The sequence below is a fragment of the Drosophila rhopaloa genome, unplaced genomic scaffold (assembly GCF_018152115.1).
Source record: "Drosophila rhopaloa isolate 14029-0021.01 unplaced genomic scaffold, ASM1815211v1 contig_133, whole genome shotgun sequence".
In the NCBI taxonomy this organism is placed as follows: domain Eukaryota; kingdom Metazoa; phylum Arthropoda; class Insecta; order Diptera; family Drosophilidae; genus Drosophila; species Drosophila rhopaloa.
In genome coordinates this window covers 1,713,357-1,737,202 of record NW_025335010.1, presented here as the reverse complement: position 1 = coordinate 1,737,202, position 23,846 = coordinate 1,713,357, and the positions used below count along the sequence as shown (strand labels likewise).

General features: G+C 41.1%; 1 protein-coding gene across 1 annotated transcript; it reads left to right on the top strand.

Moving 5' to 3' along the window:
- Positions 1-347: 347 nt before the first annotated feature.
- Positions 348-7,378, top strand: LOC123037111. Its single transcript, XM_044456608.1, has 3 exons — positions 348-489; positions 6,654-6,757; positions 6,824-7,378. The coding sequence occupies exons 1-3, from the start codon at positions 348-350 to the stop codon at positions 7,376-7,378; spliced, it is 801 nt and encodes a 266-aa protein (XP_044312543.1).
- Positions 7,379-23,846: the final 16,468 nt, after the last annotated feature.

Sequence of the window (23,846 nt, the reverse complement as noted above, 5' to 3'; positions counted from 1 at the left end):
CAACCTGAAACGCTGCGGCGATAAGTACCATTTATAAAATTTCATAGAGTGACTTGGCGGAGCGGAGCACATTTACGGGCAGAGGACCAGGAAATTGATGACGACTTCATACAAACTGCAACTGGAATCTGGAAATATAAATCTGAGTGAGTAGAGATGGAGTTATGGCAAAACGTAGAGACGTGCAAAACAAAATAAAAAAATAAAAAAAGTGGCTATTATATAAAAACAATCCAGCACCGCCCTGGGCAACAGCCCAAAAATTACAAAAGAACTTGATTTTCTTAATTCAAGTCTTGTAAATAAAAAGCCAATCACTCCAGCTCACTCAGTGATTAAGAAAATTAATGACGACACAAATTAACACCTCCACCTCCGAAGCAGTTTCCAAGAAGAAACAAAGTGTGCCCGAAAGACGACTGCCCTGGACGACTGGAAAGCCCATTTTGCGAAGGCACCTGCGAAAAACCTGTGCGATGACCGGCACCGGTACTGCCTGAGCCCATAGGCCCAGGACATCAGCAGCTGAGACAACAAGTGTGAGGGGTAGGCCGCCCCTTACGCCAGCGAAGGAGCATCAGCGAGCCAAGCCGGACCCTGGAGAAGTGAACCGACAGCGCTTCCAAGAGCGCACATCTTAAATTTTTTTTTATTATTTTATATGCATCTGCGATGCAAAAACTTATAATTAACAATAATTGTAAAGACCAGGCAGTTTTATACACATACCAGAAAATTTAAACAAAAAAATTTAATTAATTAAATACACATAAATGCCTAAGACAAAAAAAAATAATAAGAGAAAAAGGAGAGGAGGTCAGAAGAACTTCCTGAATTTAAAAATAAAAGAATTAGAACTATATGCTGAAAAATCTACCCCAGTATCCTGGGATGATAATGTAGAAATTAAGAAAGAAATAGAGAACACGTATAGGGAATTAGATGCCTACAAAAATAAAAATTATATGAAGGAGGCTAGAAAACCAAAGTGCAGTTTACAGCAGATTGTAAAGGGCCTTTCGAAAATACAGCTTGCGAGTATTATTATTTTGATGGAATCATAGGCATAGATTTTATGAAAAAATACAATTGTCAAATAGATTTAAAACCAGAAAACGATTGGCTCATACTGAGACCAGATAACCTCTATAATCCGATTAATATTCCAATAAATCTAGAAAATAATTTGACAATTCTACCAGCAAGATCCGAAGTAGTCCGAAAAATTGCTATAAATTCAGCAACCAGGTATATATTAATACCAAACCAAGAAATCCAAAATGGTGTATTCATTGGAAATTCCATTGGAGATTCTAAAAACACTTTTGTCCGAATTTTGAATACAACTAATAAAACTGTAATCATTCAGTTAAATACAATGAAAATTGAACCATTGGATGATTACGACATAATTAAATATAATAAAAATGTAAACAAAGAGAAATTATAGAAAAATTAAACAAAAATTTTCCACCTCAGTTCAAGGAAATTCTTAACGAATTATGCACAAAATACACAGATATATTCGGAAAAGAATCCGAATCAATATCAACTAATAATTTTTACAAACAAAAAATAAGAATGAAAGATGATGAACCGGTATACATAAAGAATTATAGAATTCCCCACAGTCAAAAAGACGAAGTAGAAAAACAAGTAGACAAATTAATTTAAGACAAAATAGTAGAACCTTCAGTTTCATAATACAACAGTCCATTACTAATCGTCCCGAAAAAATCATTACCAAATTGTGATACTAAAAGATGGCATTTAGTAATTGATTACCGCCAAATTAACAAAAAAATTTTATCAGATAAATTTCCGCTACCAAGAATAGACGATATTCTTGACCAATTAGGTAGAGCTAAATACTTTTCATGTTTAGATCTAATGTCAGGATTTCATCAAATAGAACTCGAAGAAACGTCTAGAAATATAACATCCTTTTCCCCGAGCAATGGCTCCTATCGCTTCACGCGATTACCTTATGGTATAAAAATAGCGCCAAATTCTTTCCAAAGAATGATGACAATTGCATTTTCAGGTATCGAACCTTTACAGGCATTCTTATATATGGATGACCTAATTGTCATCGGTTGTTCAGAAAAACATATGATTAAAAATCTTACAAACGTTTTTGATTTATGCAGGAAGCACAACCTTAAATTTCACCCAGAAAAGTGCTCATTTTTCAGATACGAAGTGACCTTCCTTGGACACAAGTGTACTGAAAAAGGTATTTTGCCAGATAATAAAAAATACGATGTAATAGAAAAATAACCAGTCCCAACGGACGCAGACAGCGCTAGAAGATTCGCAACAAAAATACAACTGAACAAGAATTAGCAGTGATCCACTGGGCAATAAATCACTTTCGACCATATATTTATGGAAGACATTTCACAGTCAAGACAGACCATAGGCCATTAACTTACTTATTTTCGATGACAAGCCCGAGCTCAAAACTAACGCGAATGAGATTAGACTTAGAAGAATATTATTTTACTGTGGAATATCTTAAGGGAAAAGACAATCATATAGCCGATGCGCTTTCAAGAATAACCATAATGGATTTAAAGAATATTCAAACGAATAATAAAATTCTGACAGTCACTACCAGAAACCAAAGTAAACAGAAAAATTCCTGCGCAGGAAATGAAAAAGAAAAAATAGATTTGCCTAGGCAAACTCTAAATAAAGCTTCTCAGCCCAACGTATACGAAGTCATTGTAAATGACGAGTAGTCCCCTTGCATATAACAGATTCACTATGTTTACTAAAGCATGGAAAAAAGTTATAGCAAGAATTGAAGTTAGCGATATGTACACCAATGGAATTCTCGACTTAGGTCAGTTCTTTCAAAGGCTTGACAAAGAAGCCGGTATACTTAATATCAGCAAACTCAAAGTGGCACCGAGCGAAAAGATCTTTGACACTACATCAATAGAATCTTTTAAAATAATGGGCAATAAAATATTACAATCTCTAAGAGTAGCGCTACTCAAGCCGGTGACCCTATTATCAAATAATGATAAAGAGAAAGAAGCATTACTGTTTACATTCCATGACGATCCAATACAAGGAGGTCATACATAGCTAGAACATTAGCAAAGATAAAAAGGCATTATTATTGTAAAAATATGACCCGATTTAAAACAAATTATATAAGAAAATGCCCAAAATGCCAAAAATCCAAAACAACAAAACATACAAAAACACCATTGACGATAACTGAAACGCCACAAATGGCTTTCGACAGGGTAATTGTGGATACGATCGGTCCACTACCTAAATCTGAACAAGGAAATAAATATGCAGTAACCCTAATCTGCGATACCAATCCAAAACAAAAGTGCAAAAACAGTAGCAAAAGCTATATTTGAAGATTTTATTCTAAAGTACGGTCCAGTGAAGACGTTCAAAGCAGACATGGGAACAGAATATAAAAATTCGATAATTGAGGATTTATGTAAAAATTTAAATATCAAAAACATAACTTCTACCACACACCATCACCAAACTGTAGGAACCGTGGAGCGAAGCCACAGAACATTTAATGAGTTTATCCGCTCATACATCTCAGTTGATAAAACAGATTGGGATGTATGGCTCCAGTACTTCGTATATTGTTTCAACACAACACCCTCTATGGCACATGACTATTGTCCATATGAGTTAGTTTTTGGTAAAACTTCAAATTTACCTCAACATTTTAATAGCATTGATAAAATAAAACCTCTATATAATGTAGATGACTACGCTAAAGAATCTAAGTTTAGACCAGAACAAGCATTTAAGAGAGCTAGATTAATGTTAGAATCTCATAAAAAGAAACAAAAAATTAGATATGACAAAAACACCTTAGATTTGGATTTAAAAATAGGAGATCAAGTTTTATTGAAAAATGAAACAGGGAATTAGCTAGACTTTAAATATACTGGACCTTATAAGGTTGAAAGTATAGAAGAAAACGATAACATAGTAATTTCAAATAACAAAAATAAAAAACAAACAGTACATAAGGATAGGTTAAAAATGTTTATTTCATAATCACTTTAATTCTCTTATAATATATCATTAATATATCAATATATTAAGAACCATAATTTAATGGAAATATAAGACAAAATTAAAAAAAAAATATATACTAAAATAAATAATACTTTCTGATTCGAAAAAAAAAACAATAATAAATTAAATAAAAAACACAAAAAAAAAAATAAATATATATATTATTTGTAGTGTTATTGAATTACTCGAGGTCATACGTTGGCTATATTTTAATTTCTTCTATAACACAACGATTTATTCCACTTAACTTTCATCACACTTACACTCCCTGGGGAGTGAACCCGACTATGATAGGACTAGCTAGTTTCGTCTGCACGTCACCTCAGACCCATCAGCTATCTACGGGGATGGAAGCAGAGCGTCAGAAACTCCCCAATGTTACGATCAGAGAAGCTTTTTGGCAATTGTGAGTTGCCAAAGTTCATTGGTTTCAACATAGGTGGAGTTCTGTCGTTAAAGCTTCTATCAGTGTGTAAAAGTTTTCAGTGTTTTGTCTGTTGAAAAACCCTCGGTTTTTTCGATATGCAGACTGGTAAATACAACAAATAGTTGAAGATTGTTTTTAATTGCTGAATTTAGGGCGAGTGGATCCCTTTTGTTTATGTTGGTTTTGTATCGACCTTGTAAACAATAATTGTAGTGTTATTGAATTACCCGAGGTCATACGTTGGTTATATTTTAATTTCTTCTATAACACAACGATTTATTCCACTAAACTTTCATCACACTTACACTCCCTGGGGTGTGAACCCGACTATGATAGGACTAGCTAGTTTCGTCTGCACGTCACCTCAGACTCACCAGCTATCTACGGGGATGGAAGCAGAGCGTCAGAAACTCCCCAATGTTACGATCAGAGAAGCTTTTTGGCAATTGTGAGTTGCCAAAGTTCATTGGTTTTAACATAGGTGGAGTTCTGTCGTTAAAGCTTCTATCAGTGTGTGAAAGTTTTCAGTGTTTTGTCTGTTGAAAAACCCTCGGTTTTTTCGATATGCAGACTGGTAAATACAACAAATAGTTAAAGATTGTTTTTAATTGCTGAATTTAGGGCGAGTGGATCCCTTTTGTTTATGTTGGTTTTGTATTTGGTAAATACAACAAATAGTTGAAGATTTTTTTTAATTGCTGAATTAAGGAAAATAACTTCATAGAATTACGTTATTTTTCAAAAGGAGGGATATGTACCGACACCAACATTGTATTAGAGTGTACTTAAACAAATACAAAAGCGCCGGCCGCTAAACTTTTGCGGCCAGCCGAAATATGAATGCGCCTCAGAGCCCAACTTATGGGAAGGGCTAGTGTCAGCATATTCCCATGGCCTGAGTGCAGACACATACAAGGCATGCATGCTACCAGCACAAATACAATTGCGAGCATATACTTCGATATATATGACGGCCGCTGCCAATGTTTGCAGGCAGCGCAGCCGCAAATAGCTAGCTGTAATTCATTATTAATTTGACGATTCAATAATAAAGATCTGCCCATGGCAAAGTAAAGAAAAGTGACTATTCTTTTTTATAAAACATATGATGGCATTATTATTATAACAAAGGGAGTAACAAGATTAATAAATACATTTTCATCGTTTTCCCAATCATTGTTCCGATTCTTCTTGTTTTTACGGCACTGTGCTTTCTACTCCGCAATAATTAACTATGTGACCGTTCTCGTTTGCCACCAGTCGACACCGAAGTTTTCGCTGGTGATTACCTGCGTTGGCCCACCTTCAGAGATCTTTTTACCGCGATATACATCCACAACTCGCGTCTTACACTGGTGGAGAAGTTGTTCCACCTATTGTCCAAAACAAGTGGCGATGCGCACGCCATTGTGTTCAAAGCCCCGCTGACTAGGGAAGGGTTTATCTCCGCGTGGCGAAGCCTCATCGACCGCTTCGAAAATCGGCGGTATCCCAAGAGTCCGGAGCCGCTCTGAAAGAGCTGCAAGGCACAAGGCCTTAGAGATGTCCTCTATTCAAGCCGAGGCTTTAGATCGGTAATCCATTCGTGGCCGCTCTAAGTCCATCTGCGCCAGCCAGGTGTCGACCCGCGCCTACTACAAGAGGCACGAGCTCCACAGGGGATCACTCTGATGTGCAAGTGTGCCTCGCTTCCGGCTAAAGAGCTTTCCTACTGGGCACAGCCCTCATTAACATTTGCCATCTAGGGTGCAATTTCTAGGCGCGAACCCTGATCGACTCTGGTTCCGAGGCAACCTTTATTACGGAGAGATTTTTCAACCTCGTCAAACTTCCATTCAAGACTATCCAGGCCCAAGTCTCTGGTCTAAGTCAAACCGTTGCCGCTCAGTCCACGAAACTCTGTCATTTTTCTATTCGATCGCCTTCCAGACCCAGGCTGCATTTAGAAACTTCAGCTGACGTTCTTCCGCAGCTGGTCGGGAATCTGCCTTCGTATCCAGTCGTTCGAGATCTTCTTAAGGGAATTCCTGACATCCCCAAGTTCTTCGAGAGCTCCCAAATCGATGTCTTGATAGGAGCCGACATTCTTCCGTCCATCCTCCTCGGCAACGCCTGGGCTAACATTTGCGGTTCACTTTTCAATGGGTGTTGACAGGCCCCATATCTCTAACGGCCCCCCGCAATGTGTCCGCCTTCTCCACGCGAGTTACCTGCGGACTTGACGACTCCTTGGATCATCTCCATACGAAATTCTGGCAGGTGGAGGAAGTGCCCACACAGATAGTCCCCGAGTCTGATTCCGTCCGTGAACACAATTTTGTCCAGACTACAAGACGGGACAATCGTGGCAATTACGTTGTGATGCGCCCCTTGCGCGATCCCGAGCATAGTGGTTCTGAGCTCGCATCTTCACGATCCTTTGCTCTGGCTCAATTCCTGTGTAACGAGCAGTGCCTAAAAAGAGATCCTTCCCTGAAGGCCCGGTATGACTCTGTGATTCAAGAATACCTCGATTTAGGTCACATGGCCGAGATCCCTTTGGCGAGCAGTTCCGCCACGTACTACCTTCCACAACACGACAGCACAACCACTAAAGTGCGGGTGGCTTTCAACTCCTCTAGCCCTTCCGCAAACGGGACCAGTCTGAATGACATACTTTACGCGGGCCCGGTCTTACAATCCGACCAATCCACTATTCAAATCCTAAAGTGGCGATACTTTAGGTTCGTTTTCAACGCCGACATCGAGAAGATGTATCTGCAAATTTGGGTAGACCCCAAGCATACTCCCCTGCACCGTATTCTATTCCGATGGGGAAATCCGCGACTACGAGTTGAAGACAGTCACTTTCGACGACGTACTCGCGGAGGCAGACTCTAAAACCGAAGCGCAAGCGGCTGGGCCCTGGGCCCTGGGTTCAGCAGGATTCCTTCTTAGAAAATGGACATCCCATTTTGGCCAACATCCAGAGTGACCATCTTCTTCGCGCGGTCTTCCTTGAAATTGACGCAGAGAGCACGGCTAAAACACTCGGCTTTCAGTGGAAGGCGATGTCTGACGAGTTTTTCTTCATTCCGCCCAAATTGATCTTGGGTTCAACGTTCACGAAGCGTCAAGTCCTATCCCAAATTGCAAAACTATTTGATCCAGCGGGCTGGCTCGCCCCCTTCATAGTCCGGGCAAAGATGTTCATGCAGGACATTTGGCTCCAAAATCTAGGATGGCCCTCCCCCGAGATTTTTGCCAAAGATGGGTTGACTTCCTGGAAAATTACTCCGCTCTCGATCAGATCCACATTCCCCGATGGGTCGCTTTCCGACCACATTTGAAAATTGAGCATCATGGGTTCTGCGACTCCTCGCAGAAGGCGTATGGCGCAGCCATTTACGTCCGAGTTGAGGCTGGGTCCGCGGTAGTGGTGAACTTACTCACGGCAAAGACGCGGGCGGCCCCAGTAAAAACGGTTTCGATCCCGCGGCTCGAGTTGAGCCTTGTTATTGTCCGAAATGGCCAACGCAGTTCTACCGAAGATGCCCGGACCGGCGCCCGCCCTGCACTGTTGGACGGACTCGACGATTATTCTCGCCTGGTTGCATAAGCCGGCATGCCACAAGACAACGTTCGTGGCAAATCGTCTGACCAAGATCACCCAGTTCACCGAGGTGGAGAAATGGGCACACGTCCGCTCCGAGCATAACCTGGCAGATCTCGCTAGCCGGGGGTGGCGCTTCAAGACCTTGCGGCCAGCCAGCTGTGGTGGCATGGTCCTGCCTGGCTGCAGTGGCCTCGCTGCGAGTGGCCCACTCAAGGACATGACCCCCGTGTCCATTTGTGAAGGCTCCTCTTGAAGACATTCTTGAGCGTTTTTCCACACTCGACAAGGCGTTACGAGTCCTCGCTTACGCTCATCGGTTCATCCAGCGCTCGCGAAAGCTCATGTCTCCGTTTGAGGATCACTTGACAGCCCTTGAAACTGCGTCGGCCGAGCGTCTCCTGATTTCCGTCACGCAGAGCAGGCACTTTGCCCTTGAGATTGTCTGCTTAAGCCAAAAACGGCCAGTGCCAGCTGGATGCCTTTTCCAAAACCTGAACCCGTTCCTTGATTCCCAAGGGCTCATGAGAGCATGCGTCCGGGTCACGGCCCCCGAACTTCTCCAGTATGATGAACGGTATCCTGTCATACTTCCATACGACTGCCATCTGTCTCGGCTCCTCGTCCATTTTACGCATCGCATAACGCTGCACAGTGGCAATCAGCTAATGATCCGTCTGATCCATTCCAAATTCTGGATCCCGAGGGTGAGGAATTTGGTCAAGTCCGTCATGTATTTTTGCAAGGTATGCGTCATCCACAAAAAGAAGTTGCAAACGGAACTCATGGGAGACTTACCTAAAGAACGGACTTCCTTCTCGCGCCCTTTCACATATACTGGTTAGTCCACACCGGTCCCTTCGGATTCGCCCCTAAGGCCATCCGTTTAGAGCCTACGTCCGACCTTACGACTGAGAAGTTTATCGCCGTCTTCGCTCCTTTCGTGTCCCGAAAAGGATGCCCCCGTCAAGTATATCTGGACAATGGGAAGACCTTTGTGGGTGCGGCTGCCCTATTATCCCGCGAGTTTCCCCAAGCTCTCAAAAAAGCTGTGACAGGTGCCTAAAGTCACCAGCAGCTGCTCTGGCAGTTCATTCCTCCGGGAGCCCCTGACATGAGAGGCTTGTGGGAAGCAGGTGTTAAAAGCTGCAAGACCCTGTTTTCTAAGTCTACGGTGATGCGGTGACACGCTCCAGAATCTCCACGAATCGCCGAAGTCTTCACGGTAGTCCCGCACGGCGGCACGCCGGTCTCAGAGCAGCGATGCCACTCCACGGCACTCTTCAGCCACTCCTCGGCCCTCGTCCGGCACTCTTCAGCTGCTTGTCGGCCCTCCACTCCACGGAATTCTTCAACCGCTCCTCGGCCCTCGTCCGCCACTCCACTCCACTAACGTCCGTCATGCTTTGGTGCGGTTAGATACCGGGACTCGAGTCTTCGACACTGCGGCGCTTATCGACCTACGAGCTGCATCGACGCTTTGCCAGCGGCGAGTTTCCGCTTGCCGACTACCAACGAGGGAGGCGAACAGATTTGTTCGGCAAAGGTGGGGTCTAAGATCGACAGCGCTGTCCGGCTCGATGTCATCTGTAAAATAGAGCCTCACGTGCGCATTCGCACTTCAATCCGGGAGCTGAGCGACGCGGTGCGGACCCACTTCCGGGATATTACGCTGGCTGACGAGCGCTTCAACCTCCCCACGACGATATCCATCATCCTGGGCGCGGATATGTATCCGAGCGTGATGCGGCTGGGCTTCCTGAAAATGCAGGATGGACTACCAGTCGCCCAGAGCACCGTGTTCGGGTGGCTCGTGTCCGGAGCCTGCCACCAGCAGTGAGAAGAGCAACCAGGCTATGTTGCAACCCGAGTAGTTGCAAGGGCGGGCGGAATGTTTAGGTCAGTGGCCCACTGCATCGCCGCTGCTCACTAAGCTCTCCGAGCTTTCGCTCTCGCCCCTCTTGCGCTCCCTCTCTCACTTCTCGCAACGTCCGCGCTCCGGAGTGCGAGCTTCGGGTTTCGGATCCGAACTCCTCGGATGGCCGCTGCCGATCTCCCGCTCTCGCTTCAGCGTAGTAAAGCGGGCGGGAGCCTTTTTTGTGGCAATAACGCCCCCTACCTTAATAATATATATATATTTTAACTTATATTGATTTAAATCTAAATCTAAATTATGTCAGTAGCCGAGACCACAGCTACTGATTGGATAGAAAAAAGGCATTATTAAAAGTATTTAATTTTCTAGGTAAACCCGTAGTACTGAAAATGGATCAAGATCCAGGTATAACCAGTAGATCATTAGGCTTATGGTTAGAAAACGACAATATAAACAATAAAATAACAAGGTTCTAAAATGGAAGAATTGATATTGAACGTTGTCATAGAAAAAAAAGAGAGAACGCTATAGTCGAGTGCCTCGACTATTAGATACCCGTTACTCAGATAAACAACTTTAGATTTTGCAATAACATAATGTGAATTAGAGTGACCACAGGGAAAAAGGACAAAAAGTTAAAATTATCAATTTGAATTAGGCGATCTCTTAGCGCTGGCAGCTTTACAGCACGAGCATCAGCACCAGCGCTGCTTTAGCAAGGCAGCTTTCGTCCTGCACCAGCATACACACATACGTCATTGTTTGACTCAGACCTCCAATTTGGCTAATTTGATTTTATATGCTTAGTTCTTGGGATATAGTTCGGTATTGACAAATGAAAACCATCGCAATTTCCTTTAATAGAAATCCTTATCGAGAATAAACGTTAACTCTGTTGAGCACCTTGGCCAGCTGTTCCAAAGCCATCCGTTAGACGGCGCTATTGTACCCGGGCCATGAAAGGCGGAAATGTAGGCGCTAGCCAGGCTTAAGCGTTTAATGAGTTTTTGGGCGTTAGAGTGGGCGTGGAAAACTTTTATTAGGCCAATCGATAGGTATTGACGAAACAAATATATATTAATTAAAATTTTCATAATAGCATGGGCGTCAGAGGGGGCGTGGCACCATTTTGAAACAAACTTGCGCTGCCTAGGAACTCCTAAAATCTACATGCAAAATGCCAATCTTCTAGCTTTTATAGTTTCCGAGATCTCAGCGTTCAGACAGACGGACAGATGGACATGGCTAGATCGACTCGGCTAGTGATCCTGAACAAGAATATATATACTTTATAGGGTCGGAAACGCTTCCTTCTACCTGTTACATACTTTTGCACGAATACAATATACCCTTTTACTATACGAGTAACGGGTATAATAAATGAAAACAAGAAAGGAAGCAAACTTCGACAAGCCGAAGTTTATATACCCTTGCAGTTATTACAAATTGACTACATTTCGATTTCTATACCTAAATTACTAAAAATAATAAAGCTGTCTCGACTTTGCATCGGAAATTTCCCCTTCACTGCGCTGCAAACTCTTGACTGAAATTATAATATCCACTGCAAGGGTATACACATGCGAATTATTAGAACGGAAAACATATTAGAAACTGTTTCAATGGATATGAAAGACACTATTTATAATTATATTATTTATATTATTTATCATGGTATTTATAATTAATGAGGAGCCAACGATAGACGTAAAACAATGTAAGGAAGATACAATTAAGCGATTAAATAAAGAGAGAAAGGAACATTAAATAGATACAGCTTTTGCTAAAGTAAATATGAAACTAAAAAGAAAATTTAAAATTGATAACCCATTAAGGAAAACTAAACAAATATGCTCGATGACACTCATTATAAGGAATATTTTAACAATAGAAATATACGGCGACATAGATCTAAATTCAAACGCATAAAATTAACGAGAAATTCGAAAGGAACGAAAATGCTAGTTCAAATGATAATCGCAGCGAACAGTTGTAAACACCTCTTAAAAACCATTGTATGAATTGAAAAATTTAACGTTGTTTAGATTTATAACTTCAACTTTAAGTTCATTTTCTAAGTCAACGTCAACGAGAATAAAACATATAATAAATCTCTGTTCAAACAATTAAAAAGAAAAATTCAAATCGACATCAAATAAAATTGAAAACAAAATAAAATACAATTATTAATTAAATTACCCATATATAATTTACCTATAGATCTTGCACTAGACACAACTAGAGAAAAATTGATAAAAAAAACAAGAGAGAACGCTATAGTCGGGTGCCCCGACTATCAGATACCCGTTACTCAGGTAAAGGGAGTGCGAGGGAGATGGAGATAGAAACTTTGATCACGCATAACTTTTTAACGAATAGTCCGATTTGAAAAATTTCTTCTACATTTCGATAGGTATTGATAAACACAATAAAACTGCATTTTTACTTTTCCGAAATATTTAAATTTTTAAAATCGTATTTAAGCGATTGTGGGCGTGGCACCTTTTTGAAACAAACTTGCGCTGCGTAGGAACTCCTAGAATCTGCATGCAAAATGCCAATCTTCTAGCTTTTATAGTTTCCGAGATCTCAGCGTTCATACGGAGAGACAGACAGACGGACAGACAGACGGACAGACAGACGGACAGACGGACATGGCTATATCGACTCGGCTATTGACCCTGATCAAGAATATATATACTTTATAGGGTCGGAAACGCTTCCTTCTACCTGTTACATACTTTTGCACGAATACAATATACCCTTTTACTCTACGAGTAACGGGTATAAAAAGAACATACATACATACTTTAAAGCCTAGTATCCACTTCGACGTAAGCCGTACGCCACTCATGAGAGAGAGCGAGAGGCAAACAGCTGGCGTTCACTTTTCGTCGGGCCTTTTTTTCACTTCGGTCTCCTGATCGACGAAAAAAATACCAGAAAATTCCATAGCGTTGCCAGTCTGCGGAAATAAACTTTGGGTGAACCCTAGCGAAAAGATTAAAAAATTTAATCTTTTGGCGTGCGCTTCTCACTGAACATTATAAGAAATGGAGGGAAAAACTCAAAAAACTCACAAAAGTCGATTGCAGGTGTTTACATGTGAGGACAAAATAACATTAATACTATCTGGGGTGCCTCTTGTCAGAGCAAAATGTTTTTTAGGTCCAGAATGTACGAAAAAACACAATAAAAGTGCAGCTATGAACTTTGAATTAGCAAATAATTATCAGTAAATTAAAAAAAAGAACTGTTAAATTTGTATTGTATTGTTTTTTATTTTCTTTGTACAGCGGCAGACTTGTCTTGCCAAGGTATTTGATAATATCTTTTAAAGGCTCGTTCCCGCAAATACAATATTTGAATTTTAACTGCTTGTCAACAAACCCAGCTGATTGACAGTACGACCGTACCACGCTTAAATCTGATGAACTCTCAAACTGTTGGTCACACTGGAAAGATTAAAGTTTTTACGCTAGCGTGATCGTTTGTCGATCTGGATACTAGGCTTAAACTCTTTAAATAAAAATATAAAGTTCACACTGGAACAGGAAAACGATGGAAGGTTGGCATATTTAGACCCAATGGTTAATAGACAGGGGAACATTTTAAACTGTAGTGGTATAAAAAACCAACAGCATCAGGACGCTCAACAACACCCTGAGACCAATATTTAATAAAACTATTTTTCAAATACAAATGTCTAACAAAAACAATGTTGTATGTATATAAAATACCATGCATTGGAGACGAAAATAAAAAATGTAAAAGCATATATGTAGGGACAACAAAATCTAAAGATTTGAAGTTTAGACACCAAGAAAATAAATAAAAAAAAACAGCACCAAAAAATTAAAACCACTTGAAAGACTTTATGGCCGGGTTTTTCAGTGTTGCTTTCAGTTAGTGGTGCCAGAAAACATTAGAGTGGTAGAAAGAGCCCATAAAAATACGTTGGGTATATTTTCTCTTTTTTCAGCAAAACACAAAAACATTTCAGTGTGTTCGGTTTTTTCAGTTAGTTGGCCAAAACAAATTGGTCGATCGAGAGAAATAGCGGTATATATATATATTATAGGGATAAGACCATCACTTGATACAACTGATCTAAACGGTTTCGCAGTTACTTTAGATGTATTTTATTGGTCAGGATGAATGAAAGGTGTACACTTGGCCCTCGCTTAACACGGGGGTTACATTCTTAGAAATTATAAAAGTTTCATACATTTGTTCAAATTTAAACAAAAGTTATTATGTATATGCCTTTACTAAATGCATAACATTCATATTTTCAAAATGGACACCACGGATGACTACACGATAGGATCTATCTTCTTTCAACTGCCAGGAATGGTATTGCACTTGTTTAAGGGTAAGGGATTTTATTATAGATCTGTATGCATCTGAATCAGCAGCTATAATGTAAACAGAGTTGTTGGGATGGCATTTGAGAGAGTATTTGGACGGGTCAACGATATTGTCTGTGGATTTAACAAGTCCGTTTAGGTTCTCACAATGATCAACCATAATTGGGGGTGATTTGTGGGTGGGAATTTGTTTCAGGCTGCCAGATGGATGACTGTGATTCTTGTTGTTGCTTCCGGTATTGTTGCCAGCCTTGGTGTGATCAACGTTGTTGTTGCTAGGGTTGTTGGTAGAGCTGTTGCCGTTGTTGGTGTTGCTGCTGTCCTGTCTTAAGCCGGTAGAAGTATTGGCTTTTTCAGAATCATTGGGCGCCAGCTAAAAGATTGATTATTATTTTTAGATAAAAAATCAAATTTTACTTTATTGAGTTGGATTAAGAACTGATTTTAATTACGCAAAAAAATTATTCATTATGACTACACGTCGTTCCAACGCTGCCACCTCTGCCGCTGCTACCGTTTCCGCTAACGTTCTTTATAATTATTGGTTGCTTCTTCGCTGTCGCTGGTGACCAAATTTAATTGTCATTGGCCATTGCATTCAAGTTATTGTTTTTGTTGTATGCACTTGGCCGAGTTCGATCAACTTAAGAAATCTACTAATTCATATATCCCATCATCATCTGAGTTATCCAGTACATTTCCAATAAACTGTCAGGTCGAGATCAGTTAGTAGAATTGATGATTTCAATAAACCTTGTGCGATTTGCTCCCCAGAGAAAAATTTTGGATATTTTACTTCGCGCAGCATGACTATATTGGCGGCTACTAACGCAACTGGAATATCCTTATCACCCAACTCTTGAGATAACTGGAACAGAGTTAAAGAAAACCGGAAAAGTCTGTTCTGAATTCGCTGCTTTCGCAAGGCAAACTTTCATCGCTTAAATACTTTTATATTCGGCTTTGACTGGTCCGAACTATATTTATGCACTAACATGGCTCAGGCCGTTTATATCTTTTATAATGCATTGATCTTCTTCTTTTATGTGTGTTCCGTTATACTATCCGTCAATTTCCAATAAACCTCCATGGTTTAATAAGCAATTGACACACCTAAAGAATGTTAAGTCCAGACTTTTCAATAAATTCAAAATGACGTAGTTTACAATACTGTTTGATTTTGTAAGTTACTCGCTTCTTGTATTTAAGCTAGACTTATTAGTGTTTCCATGTGATCTTCTAACATGGATCTTAAGTTAACTAAGTGGTAGGACACGACGAGAGCTTTTAAAGAGGCTCTATCTCTAATTTGATCCGAGTTACTTCAGGCGTCCCACAAGGTAACCCCTTTGCCCCGTTTTTTTTACATTATTTATTAACGATCTCCCTTTAGTCTTGACAAAGTCGCAAGTCCTCATATACGCAGATTATGTTAAGTTATGCCTGAAATATAGCGACCTTTCCGGCAGTTCAGACTTACAATCGGACATAAATGATTTTCAAACATGATGTTGTGAATATCTTTTGGATTTAAATAGCGTTAATGTAAGGTAATAGCCTATTTTATCAGGTGCTCGTTAGGTTGCCCGATTCTATATTGTCCATTTTCATTTCTTGTTCTTTATGACCTTGGGGAATAGGGCTCCCGCAGAAAGCACCGCTTGATCCGTTTCCCTTCACCTGACTTTGCCATTTGAAGCTCCTTTTCCAACGCCGCAAACTTAGCTGCCGTGGTGTCTGTGACATGGCCTGATCCATAATCGACCGATGGCTTTGGAGTCCGTGGCCGCTACTGCTACTTATTCTAGTCGTGGTGGTCGTGGTGGTCGCCGTTGCTGTTGCGGTAGTCTCTGTCTGTCCAATTCGAGGGCTCCGCCGTGGTTAATGTAGGGTCGGCATTGCACGATAAAGCAGTGCGAATAAAAGAAATGACACTGACCGGTAAAGATCCCCTGGGAGATGCCTTTAATAAAGCTTAGCTTACATCGAAACAAGAATACGCCTATAATTAAAGCATAAGCTGTATGTGTGTGTTGTGTTCTTTCTAATCGATAAAATACATGTATTTAACCTTATTTTAACGATCAGTTTTACATACCGAAGTCTTGCCTCCCAGTTGGGTTGGCTAACAATTCAGCATTTCGACCGCAATTAGATTAGAACTTTATCTCTTTTACTAACATCGATACCAATTTTTTTTTTTTTATTATAAGCTTTGCTTTTATTTATTGAATCTTCTCTTAATTTTGAGACTAACAATAAGTTTACGAATCTTAACATTAAAATTTAACTAACAGTATAATAAGACTGCATTCTGGATGCGCGTCCCTCCAGTCGGTCGCTGAGTGAGTAAGTCATTGCGACGAAAGCGTGTGTGGTTGATTAACCTTGTAAGACCTCTCGCCAGGTGGTTAGGGTGCAACGATAGCTTGCACTTTTCCTTCTGTTCTGCGATCACTTTGACTGGTAGAATGTTTAATTCGCGATGTATGTTTTCGTTGCGAACGTACCACGGTGCCCCGGTGATTGTTCTCAAGATCTTCGACTGAGCTCGCTGGAATATGTCAATATTGCTATTGCTGGCATTCCCACATAACTAAGAGCCGTACATTCATATAGGTTTTAGTAACAAGTTATACAGCAGGACTTCATATTCAAGGCTAAGGGGAGACAGAGCGCTGATAAGCCAATGAAGGCTACTGGATTTTAGCTTTAGGTGTGTTCTTTTGGCTTCAATGTGCCGGCGCCATGTGAGTCTTCTGACGAGGTATACTCCTAGATATATCACTTCGTTTGCTTGCGGGAGTAGAGTATGTTTTAACATGAGCGGCGGGCAGTTTTGCCTGTTCAAGGTGAACGTAACGTGCCTGCATTTTTGTTCGTTCACTTTAATTCGCCAATCTGAAAACCACTTTTCAACATCGACCAGATGAAGAGCTAGCTGCGCAAATGCTTGCCTCGGGCATTTTGAGCGGCTAAGAATAGATGTATAACCAGCAAACGTAGATGATTTTGGTCGTGTGCTTGTCGGAATGTCTGCTGTGTAGAGAATGTTGATTAAAGATGTTAGCCTAAGCACGCTACCTTGAGGAACTCCAGCTCCAATAGTGAAATCGTCAGTTCTACCAGTGTTGGATTTTACAGCAACTTTTCTGTCGTAGAGGTAAGACTCTAAAAGCTTGTGGGTGTTGTAGGGGAGCATTCTCTTGATCTTGTACATTAGACCTTCTAGCCATTAGACCTTCTAGTCAAATGCTTGATAGACATCAGTGCTGCCAACTTTTGAAAACAAAAAAAAACTGTTTTTAACTGGAAAAAAACAAATGCAAAAAATAATCCGAAAAAAGCACAAACATTTTTTTTTTGTTTTTAATCTTTTTTATTTTGTTATTTATAAAATATTTAGAAAGTCATCGAATTCGTCGCGAATGTCATTAGTTTCGCTACCGTACGACATGTTTGTTCCGATCTTGCAGTAGCTGCAATAGACTCTTTTCTCGTCAGTGTCATCGCTGCGAAGCCATGTCTTGAATTCGTCGCTTTTCAACCAAACATCACGGCACTTTTGCTTATACTTTTTGGGCATTGTGAAATACGTGTAGAACACCACTTACGCGCACTTTTTATATTGTTATGGTAGTTTAACGTAAAATAGCGATGGTATTATTGGCAAATATCGACAAGAACATATGATAATGTTGCCACTTCTATACACATTTGGTACATTTGTACGAAAACTGGTAGGTGTTACCGCGTTAGTACACTTTTTATCCACAGCTTCATCAAAAATGGTATTTTTTGTGTCTTTTCATTAAATTTGTGGCAGCATTAAAAAAAATGGGACAAAAAAGCCAACTGCTTTTTAAAAAATCCAGAATTCCCGCTTCCAGCAATTCTCAAATTTCTGATGTTATCCGTTGACCTCCTCAATTTTTCCGTGCTTTTCACGAAACCCTAATTGATGTGACGGAATTCCTTCCTGGATTATTAGGTATGTGTTTGTCCGAGTCAATTCGCTTTTTTCAAAGAGTTATCATTATTATAATCGACTTTTTACATCTCACTGGAAAGTGGCCAAGTTTTGTGATGGCATTAAAAAGCTGGGTGATAGTGCAAACGGCGCAATATGGGAGCGCTATGATAATTTTGGGACTTATGAGGACGCAGCCCCTGGATTTTTCGGATTCAGCTGATTTCTCATGATGCTAACGATTTCGTTTTGGACGAAACTCAATTGGCTCATGTTGAAGCTGAGGCTCATATGGTAAAGTCAGCAAAGTGAACGCACTAGTGACAGGATTTGGTTGGAAGACATTTTTAAGGTGGTTGGCAAACGTGCTGGCACTGTCTGGATCGCTGCGCGCCCAGCCGCCTGTGGTGGGATTTCTAATCACAGTTACTTTCGGTGAGCTTAGAGTTGTGTGAGCTCTCCATAGTGAGTGTTTTGTACTAGATGTTGACAATTGCTCTATGTAGTAAAGCTTTAGCTGTTCGATTTGTAGATTTGCCTTCTTCTGGTTGCATTGTGTACTTGTAGTTTGAGGTGTTGAAACTCGAGCTGCAGAGACGAGTACAGAGTCCAGTGTATTAACAAAGCTGTCTACGTTGGCTTTATCGTTGAGATGAGGACTTAGCTCAATGTGTGATCTAATATATTTCCTGTACTTAACCCAATGGGTTTTCTGTGATGTCAATTTAAACGATTGTTCCAATGCTCCTGGATGTCGGAGTAGAATAACCAGGACAGGCGAGTGGTCAGATGAAAGATCCGAAAGGCATTCGGTGCTTATCAAATTTTTTGGAATGTTTTTGGTAATTGCAAAGTCTATTAAATCGGGTAGTTTTTTTGGGTCTGCCGGCCAGTATGTTGGTCTGCAAGTCCAGCTTGTTCTTGGCTTTTATAACTGCATTTTAGAGCTGCTCTCCTTTTGGAATCACGAGACGTGATCCCCAGTGTGTGTGCTTGGCATTGTAGTCTTCTGCTGCTATGAAGTGGTCTCCTAGTGAGTTGAAAAACTGCATAAACTCATCTTCAGCTATAGTGAAGCGAGGGGGCAGTATACGGCGGCTAGTGTAAGTTGGTTGCCAGTATTTATTTGTATAATTTTAGATGTTTTTATCAAATTTGTTATGATAGTGGTGCTTAATACGGCTTCTGATCAGAATTCCAGTCCCACCATGTGCATTACCATCTGGATGATTTGTTCCGAAGAATGAATAGCCTTGTAGTTGAAAATTGTATTTGTTTGTAAGGTGTGTTTCTGAAAGCAGCATTACGTCGATATAATTGTCGAGTAGGAGCTAACTCAAGTTTATGCTATGAAACGCCATTAGCGTTCCACGTAGATATCCTTAGGGATATTTGGATTGTTGTGAAGACAGCATTTGAATCAATAGATTTTGGTTTCGCAATAAATCTTGCATAGCTGTGCATATAAACGACATAAACTCCGTAAGGCTTTGTTGCAGACTGCATATCATAGCTTCAAAGATGCTTTTTTGCTGCTCCAGCGATTGTTGCTGCTGAGCCGTGTTTGGTTTTTGGTATGCTGATTGCAGACATGAACTTTTTGAGACATGGGTAGCCAATCCTTATTTTAAAGCGCTTGTGTGACATACGCACATTTTTATCAGAGTTTATGGGTCCTAGTGAGGATCTGGCTGCAGTCGAGAAGAAGACTTCAGGGTTTGATCTGCAAGCTGTCATCTGTGTATGCGACTTTCCAGCTCTATAGTTAGCAGTGTGATTGCCACCGCAGTTACCTCACTGTTTCGAGTTGCAGTCATCTTTGCTCGCTGGGCAGTGTGCGGAGTCACGAAGCTCTTCACAAACTACACACACCGGGCGCAGTTTACAGTATGACCTTCTATAGCCATATTCTTGGCAGTTCGCACAATGTACCGGGCCATTGCGTTTGTGCGGTTCCTCAACTGTTATTCTGCGGTGCAGCAGGAACTGAAGATTGTATATAGGGTGCACTTCGTATTATTATTATTTTCTGATTCGAGCTCAACCTTAAAGATTGTCTGTCCCTGTTAAGGATATTGAAGACTGTCTTAGCGCTAAATCCCTTTTCTTGTAGCGCCTTTGTTATCTCGTCGGACTCTATGCCCTTAAGTACGACTTGCAGGCCCTTGCTACTTTTAAGCTGATCCCTTCTCTTGTAGCGCCTTTGTTATCTTGTCGGACTCTATGCCCTTAAGTACGACTTGCAGGCCCTTGCTACTTTTAAGCTGATAAGTGTAAAAGTTATTTTTATTCTCGGTAAGATATTTCGATAATACATCTTCAGACTTCATTTGAACCTTTGTCTCTTGGATGTTACCCTTTACAAGGGGTATTATGTGGAAGTTATCCATTCCAATAAGCTCGATCATTTTGTTGACAAGAACATTGGAACTTGTTTCTCGAATATAAATAGGCGGAGGCTTTGGCTTCCTTTTCTCGACTCCATTAGATTCGGCCGCCTCAACGTTTTAGGCGTCTGCCAAGATTTTAAATCGGGTTGAGTTCATGGGCGTTTCTATTGCAGTTAGGCTAGCATTGCCACAGGTTATTTTGCGGGTTATTATGTTATTGCATTCCTGCATTGGAGCACATTCAGCGCTCTTTGGCTGCAGAGACGTCGATGGTAGCGACGGGGAGCAAGAACGCGCTCTCTCGCTTAAGAATTCGGTCAAGTTGGGGGTAATTGCCCGCGATTGATCAGAGCTTGCATTATTTTCGGTTGCTGTAAAAGAGAAGTAACTTTTTTTTTTATTTAACTTTGCTCTTATTTATTGAATCTTCTCTTAATTTTGACACTAACAATAAGTTTACGAATCTTAACATTAAAATTTAACTAACAGTATAATAAGACTGCATTCTGGTTGCGCGTGCCTCAAGTCGGTCGCTGGGTGGGTAAGTCATTGCGACGAAGGCGTGATTGGTTGATGAACCTTGTAAGACCTCTCGCCAGGTGGTTAGGGTGCAACGATAGCTTGGTAAAGTACATTTCCTTCTGTTCTGCGATCACTTCTTTGACTGGTAGAATGTTTAAGTCGCGATGTATGTTTTCGTTGCGAACGTACCACGGTGCCCCGGTGATTGTTCTCAAGATCTTCGACTGAGCTCGCTGGACTATGTCAATATTGCTATTGCTGGCATTCCCCCATAACTGAGAGCCGTACATCCATATAGGTTTTAGTACCGAGTTATACAGCAGGACTTTATATTCAAGACTAAGGGGAGACCGAGCGTTGATAAGCCAATGAAGGCTACTGGCTTTTAGCTTTAGGTGTGTTCTTTTGGCTTCAATGTGCCGGCGCCATGTGAGTCTTCTGTCGAGGTGTACTCCTAGATATGTCACTTCGCTTGCTTGCGGGAGTAGAGTATGGTTTAACATGAGCGGCGGGCAGTTTTGCCTGTTCAGGGTGAACGTAACGTGCTTGCATTTTTGTTCGTTCACTTTCATTCGCCAATCTGAAAGCCACTTTTCTACATCGACCAGATGAAGAGCGAGCTGCGCAGTTGCTTGCATCAAGCATTTTGAGCGGCTGAGAATGGCTGTATCATCAGCAAAAGTAGATGTTGTTAGTCGTGTGCTTGTTGGGATGTCTGCTGTGTAGAGGACATATAATGTTGGCCCGAGCACGCTTCCTTGAGGAACTCCAGCTCCAATAGTGAAATCGTCAGTTATAGCAGTGTTGCATCGAACAGCAAATTTTCTGTCGTAGAGGTAAGACTCTAAAAGCTTATGGGTGTTGTAGGGGAGCATTGTCTTGATCTTGTACATTAGACCTTCTAGCCAAACTCTATCAAATGCTTGAGAGACGTCTAAAAATATGGCAGTACAGTACTCTCGTTTTTCGAACGCGTTCCGAATTTCTGATGTTATCCGGTTTACCTGCTCAATTGTTCCGTGCTTTTCACGAAACCCAAATTGATGTGACGGAATTCCTTCCTGGATTCTTAGGTATGTGTTTATCCGAGTCAATACGCATTTTTCAAAGAGTTTAGATAAGCATGAGAGTAGGCTTATAGGTCTATACGACGTGGGAATTGTGTGGTCTTTTCCTGGCTTTGCTATCATTATTATAATCGACTTTTTCCATCTCACTGGAAAGTGGCCAAGTTTTGCGATGGCATTAAAAAGCTGGGTGATAGTGCAAACGGCGCAATATGGGAGCTCAATAATCATTTTGGGAGTTATGAGGTCGCAGCCCGGGGATTTTTTCGGATTCAGCTGATTTTTGATGATGTTAACGATTTCGTTTGGGCGAAACTCAATTGGTTCATGTTGAAGCTGAGGCTCATGTGGTAAAGTCGGCAAGGTGAACGCGCTAGTGGGAGGATTTGGTTGGAAGACATTTTTAAGGTGGTTGGCAAACGTGCTGGCTCTGTCTGCATCGCTGCGCGCCCAGCCGCCTGTGGGAATTCTAATAGGCATCACGGTTACTTTCGGTGAGCTTAGAGTAGGGTGAGCTCTCCATAGTGAGTGTTTTGTACTAGATGTTGACAATTGCTCTATGTAGCGTCGGTGGACCTGTGCTTCTCCTTGCTGTAAAGCTTTTGTGAGTTGACGTGAGGCATATTTTAAGCTTTGCCTAGCAGATGGTGATCTGTGGAGTTGCCACTCTCGACGTAAGCGTCGCTTTTCGAGGACGAGCTGTTCTATTTGTAGATTTGCCTTCTTTTGGTTGCTTTGTGTACTTGTAGTTTGGGGTGTTGAAACTCGAGCTGCAGAGACGAGTACAGACTCCAGTGTATTAACAAATCTGTCTACGTTGGCTTCATCGTTGAGATGAGGACTTAGCTCAATGTGTGAGCTAATGAATTTCTTGTACTTAACCCAATTGGTTTTCTGAGATGTCAATTTAAACGATTGCTCCAATGCGCCTGGATGTCGGAGTAGAATAAACAGGACGGGCGAGTGATCCGATGAAAGATCCGAGAGGCATTCGGCGCTTATCAGATTTTTAGGAATGTTTTTGGTAATTGCAAAGTCTATTAAATCGGGTAGTTTCCTTGGGTCTGCCGGCCAGTATGTTGGTCTGCCAGGAGAAACATGGTCCAGCTTGTTCTTGGCTTTTATAACTGCATTATAGAGCTGTTTTCCTTTTGGAGTCACGAGACGTGATCCCCAGTGTGTGTGCTTGGCGTTGTAGTCCCCTGCTGCTATGAAGTGGTCTCCTAGTGAGTTGAAAAACTGCATAAACTCATCTTCAGCTATGGTGAAGCGAGGGGGGCAGTATTCGGCGGCTAGTGTAAGTTGGTTGCCAGTATTTGTTTGTATATTTATAGATGTGGCCTGTAGGTAATTTTTAGCAAATTTGTTATGATAGTGGTGCTTAATACGGCTTCTGATTAAAATTCCAGTCCCACCATGTGCTTTACCATCTGGATGATTTGTTCCGTAGAATGAATAACCTCGTAGTTGAAAATTGTATTTGTTTGTAAGGTGTGTTTCTGAATACTGCATTACGTCGATATGGTTGTCGAGTAGGAATTGAGCTAACTCAAGTTTATGC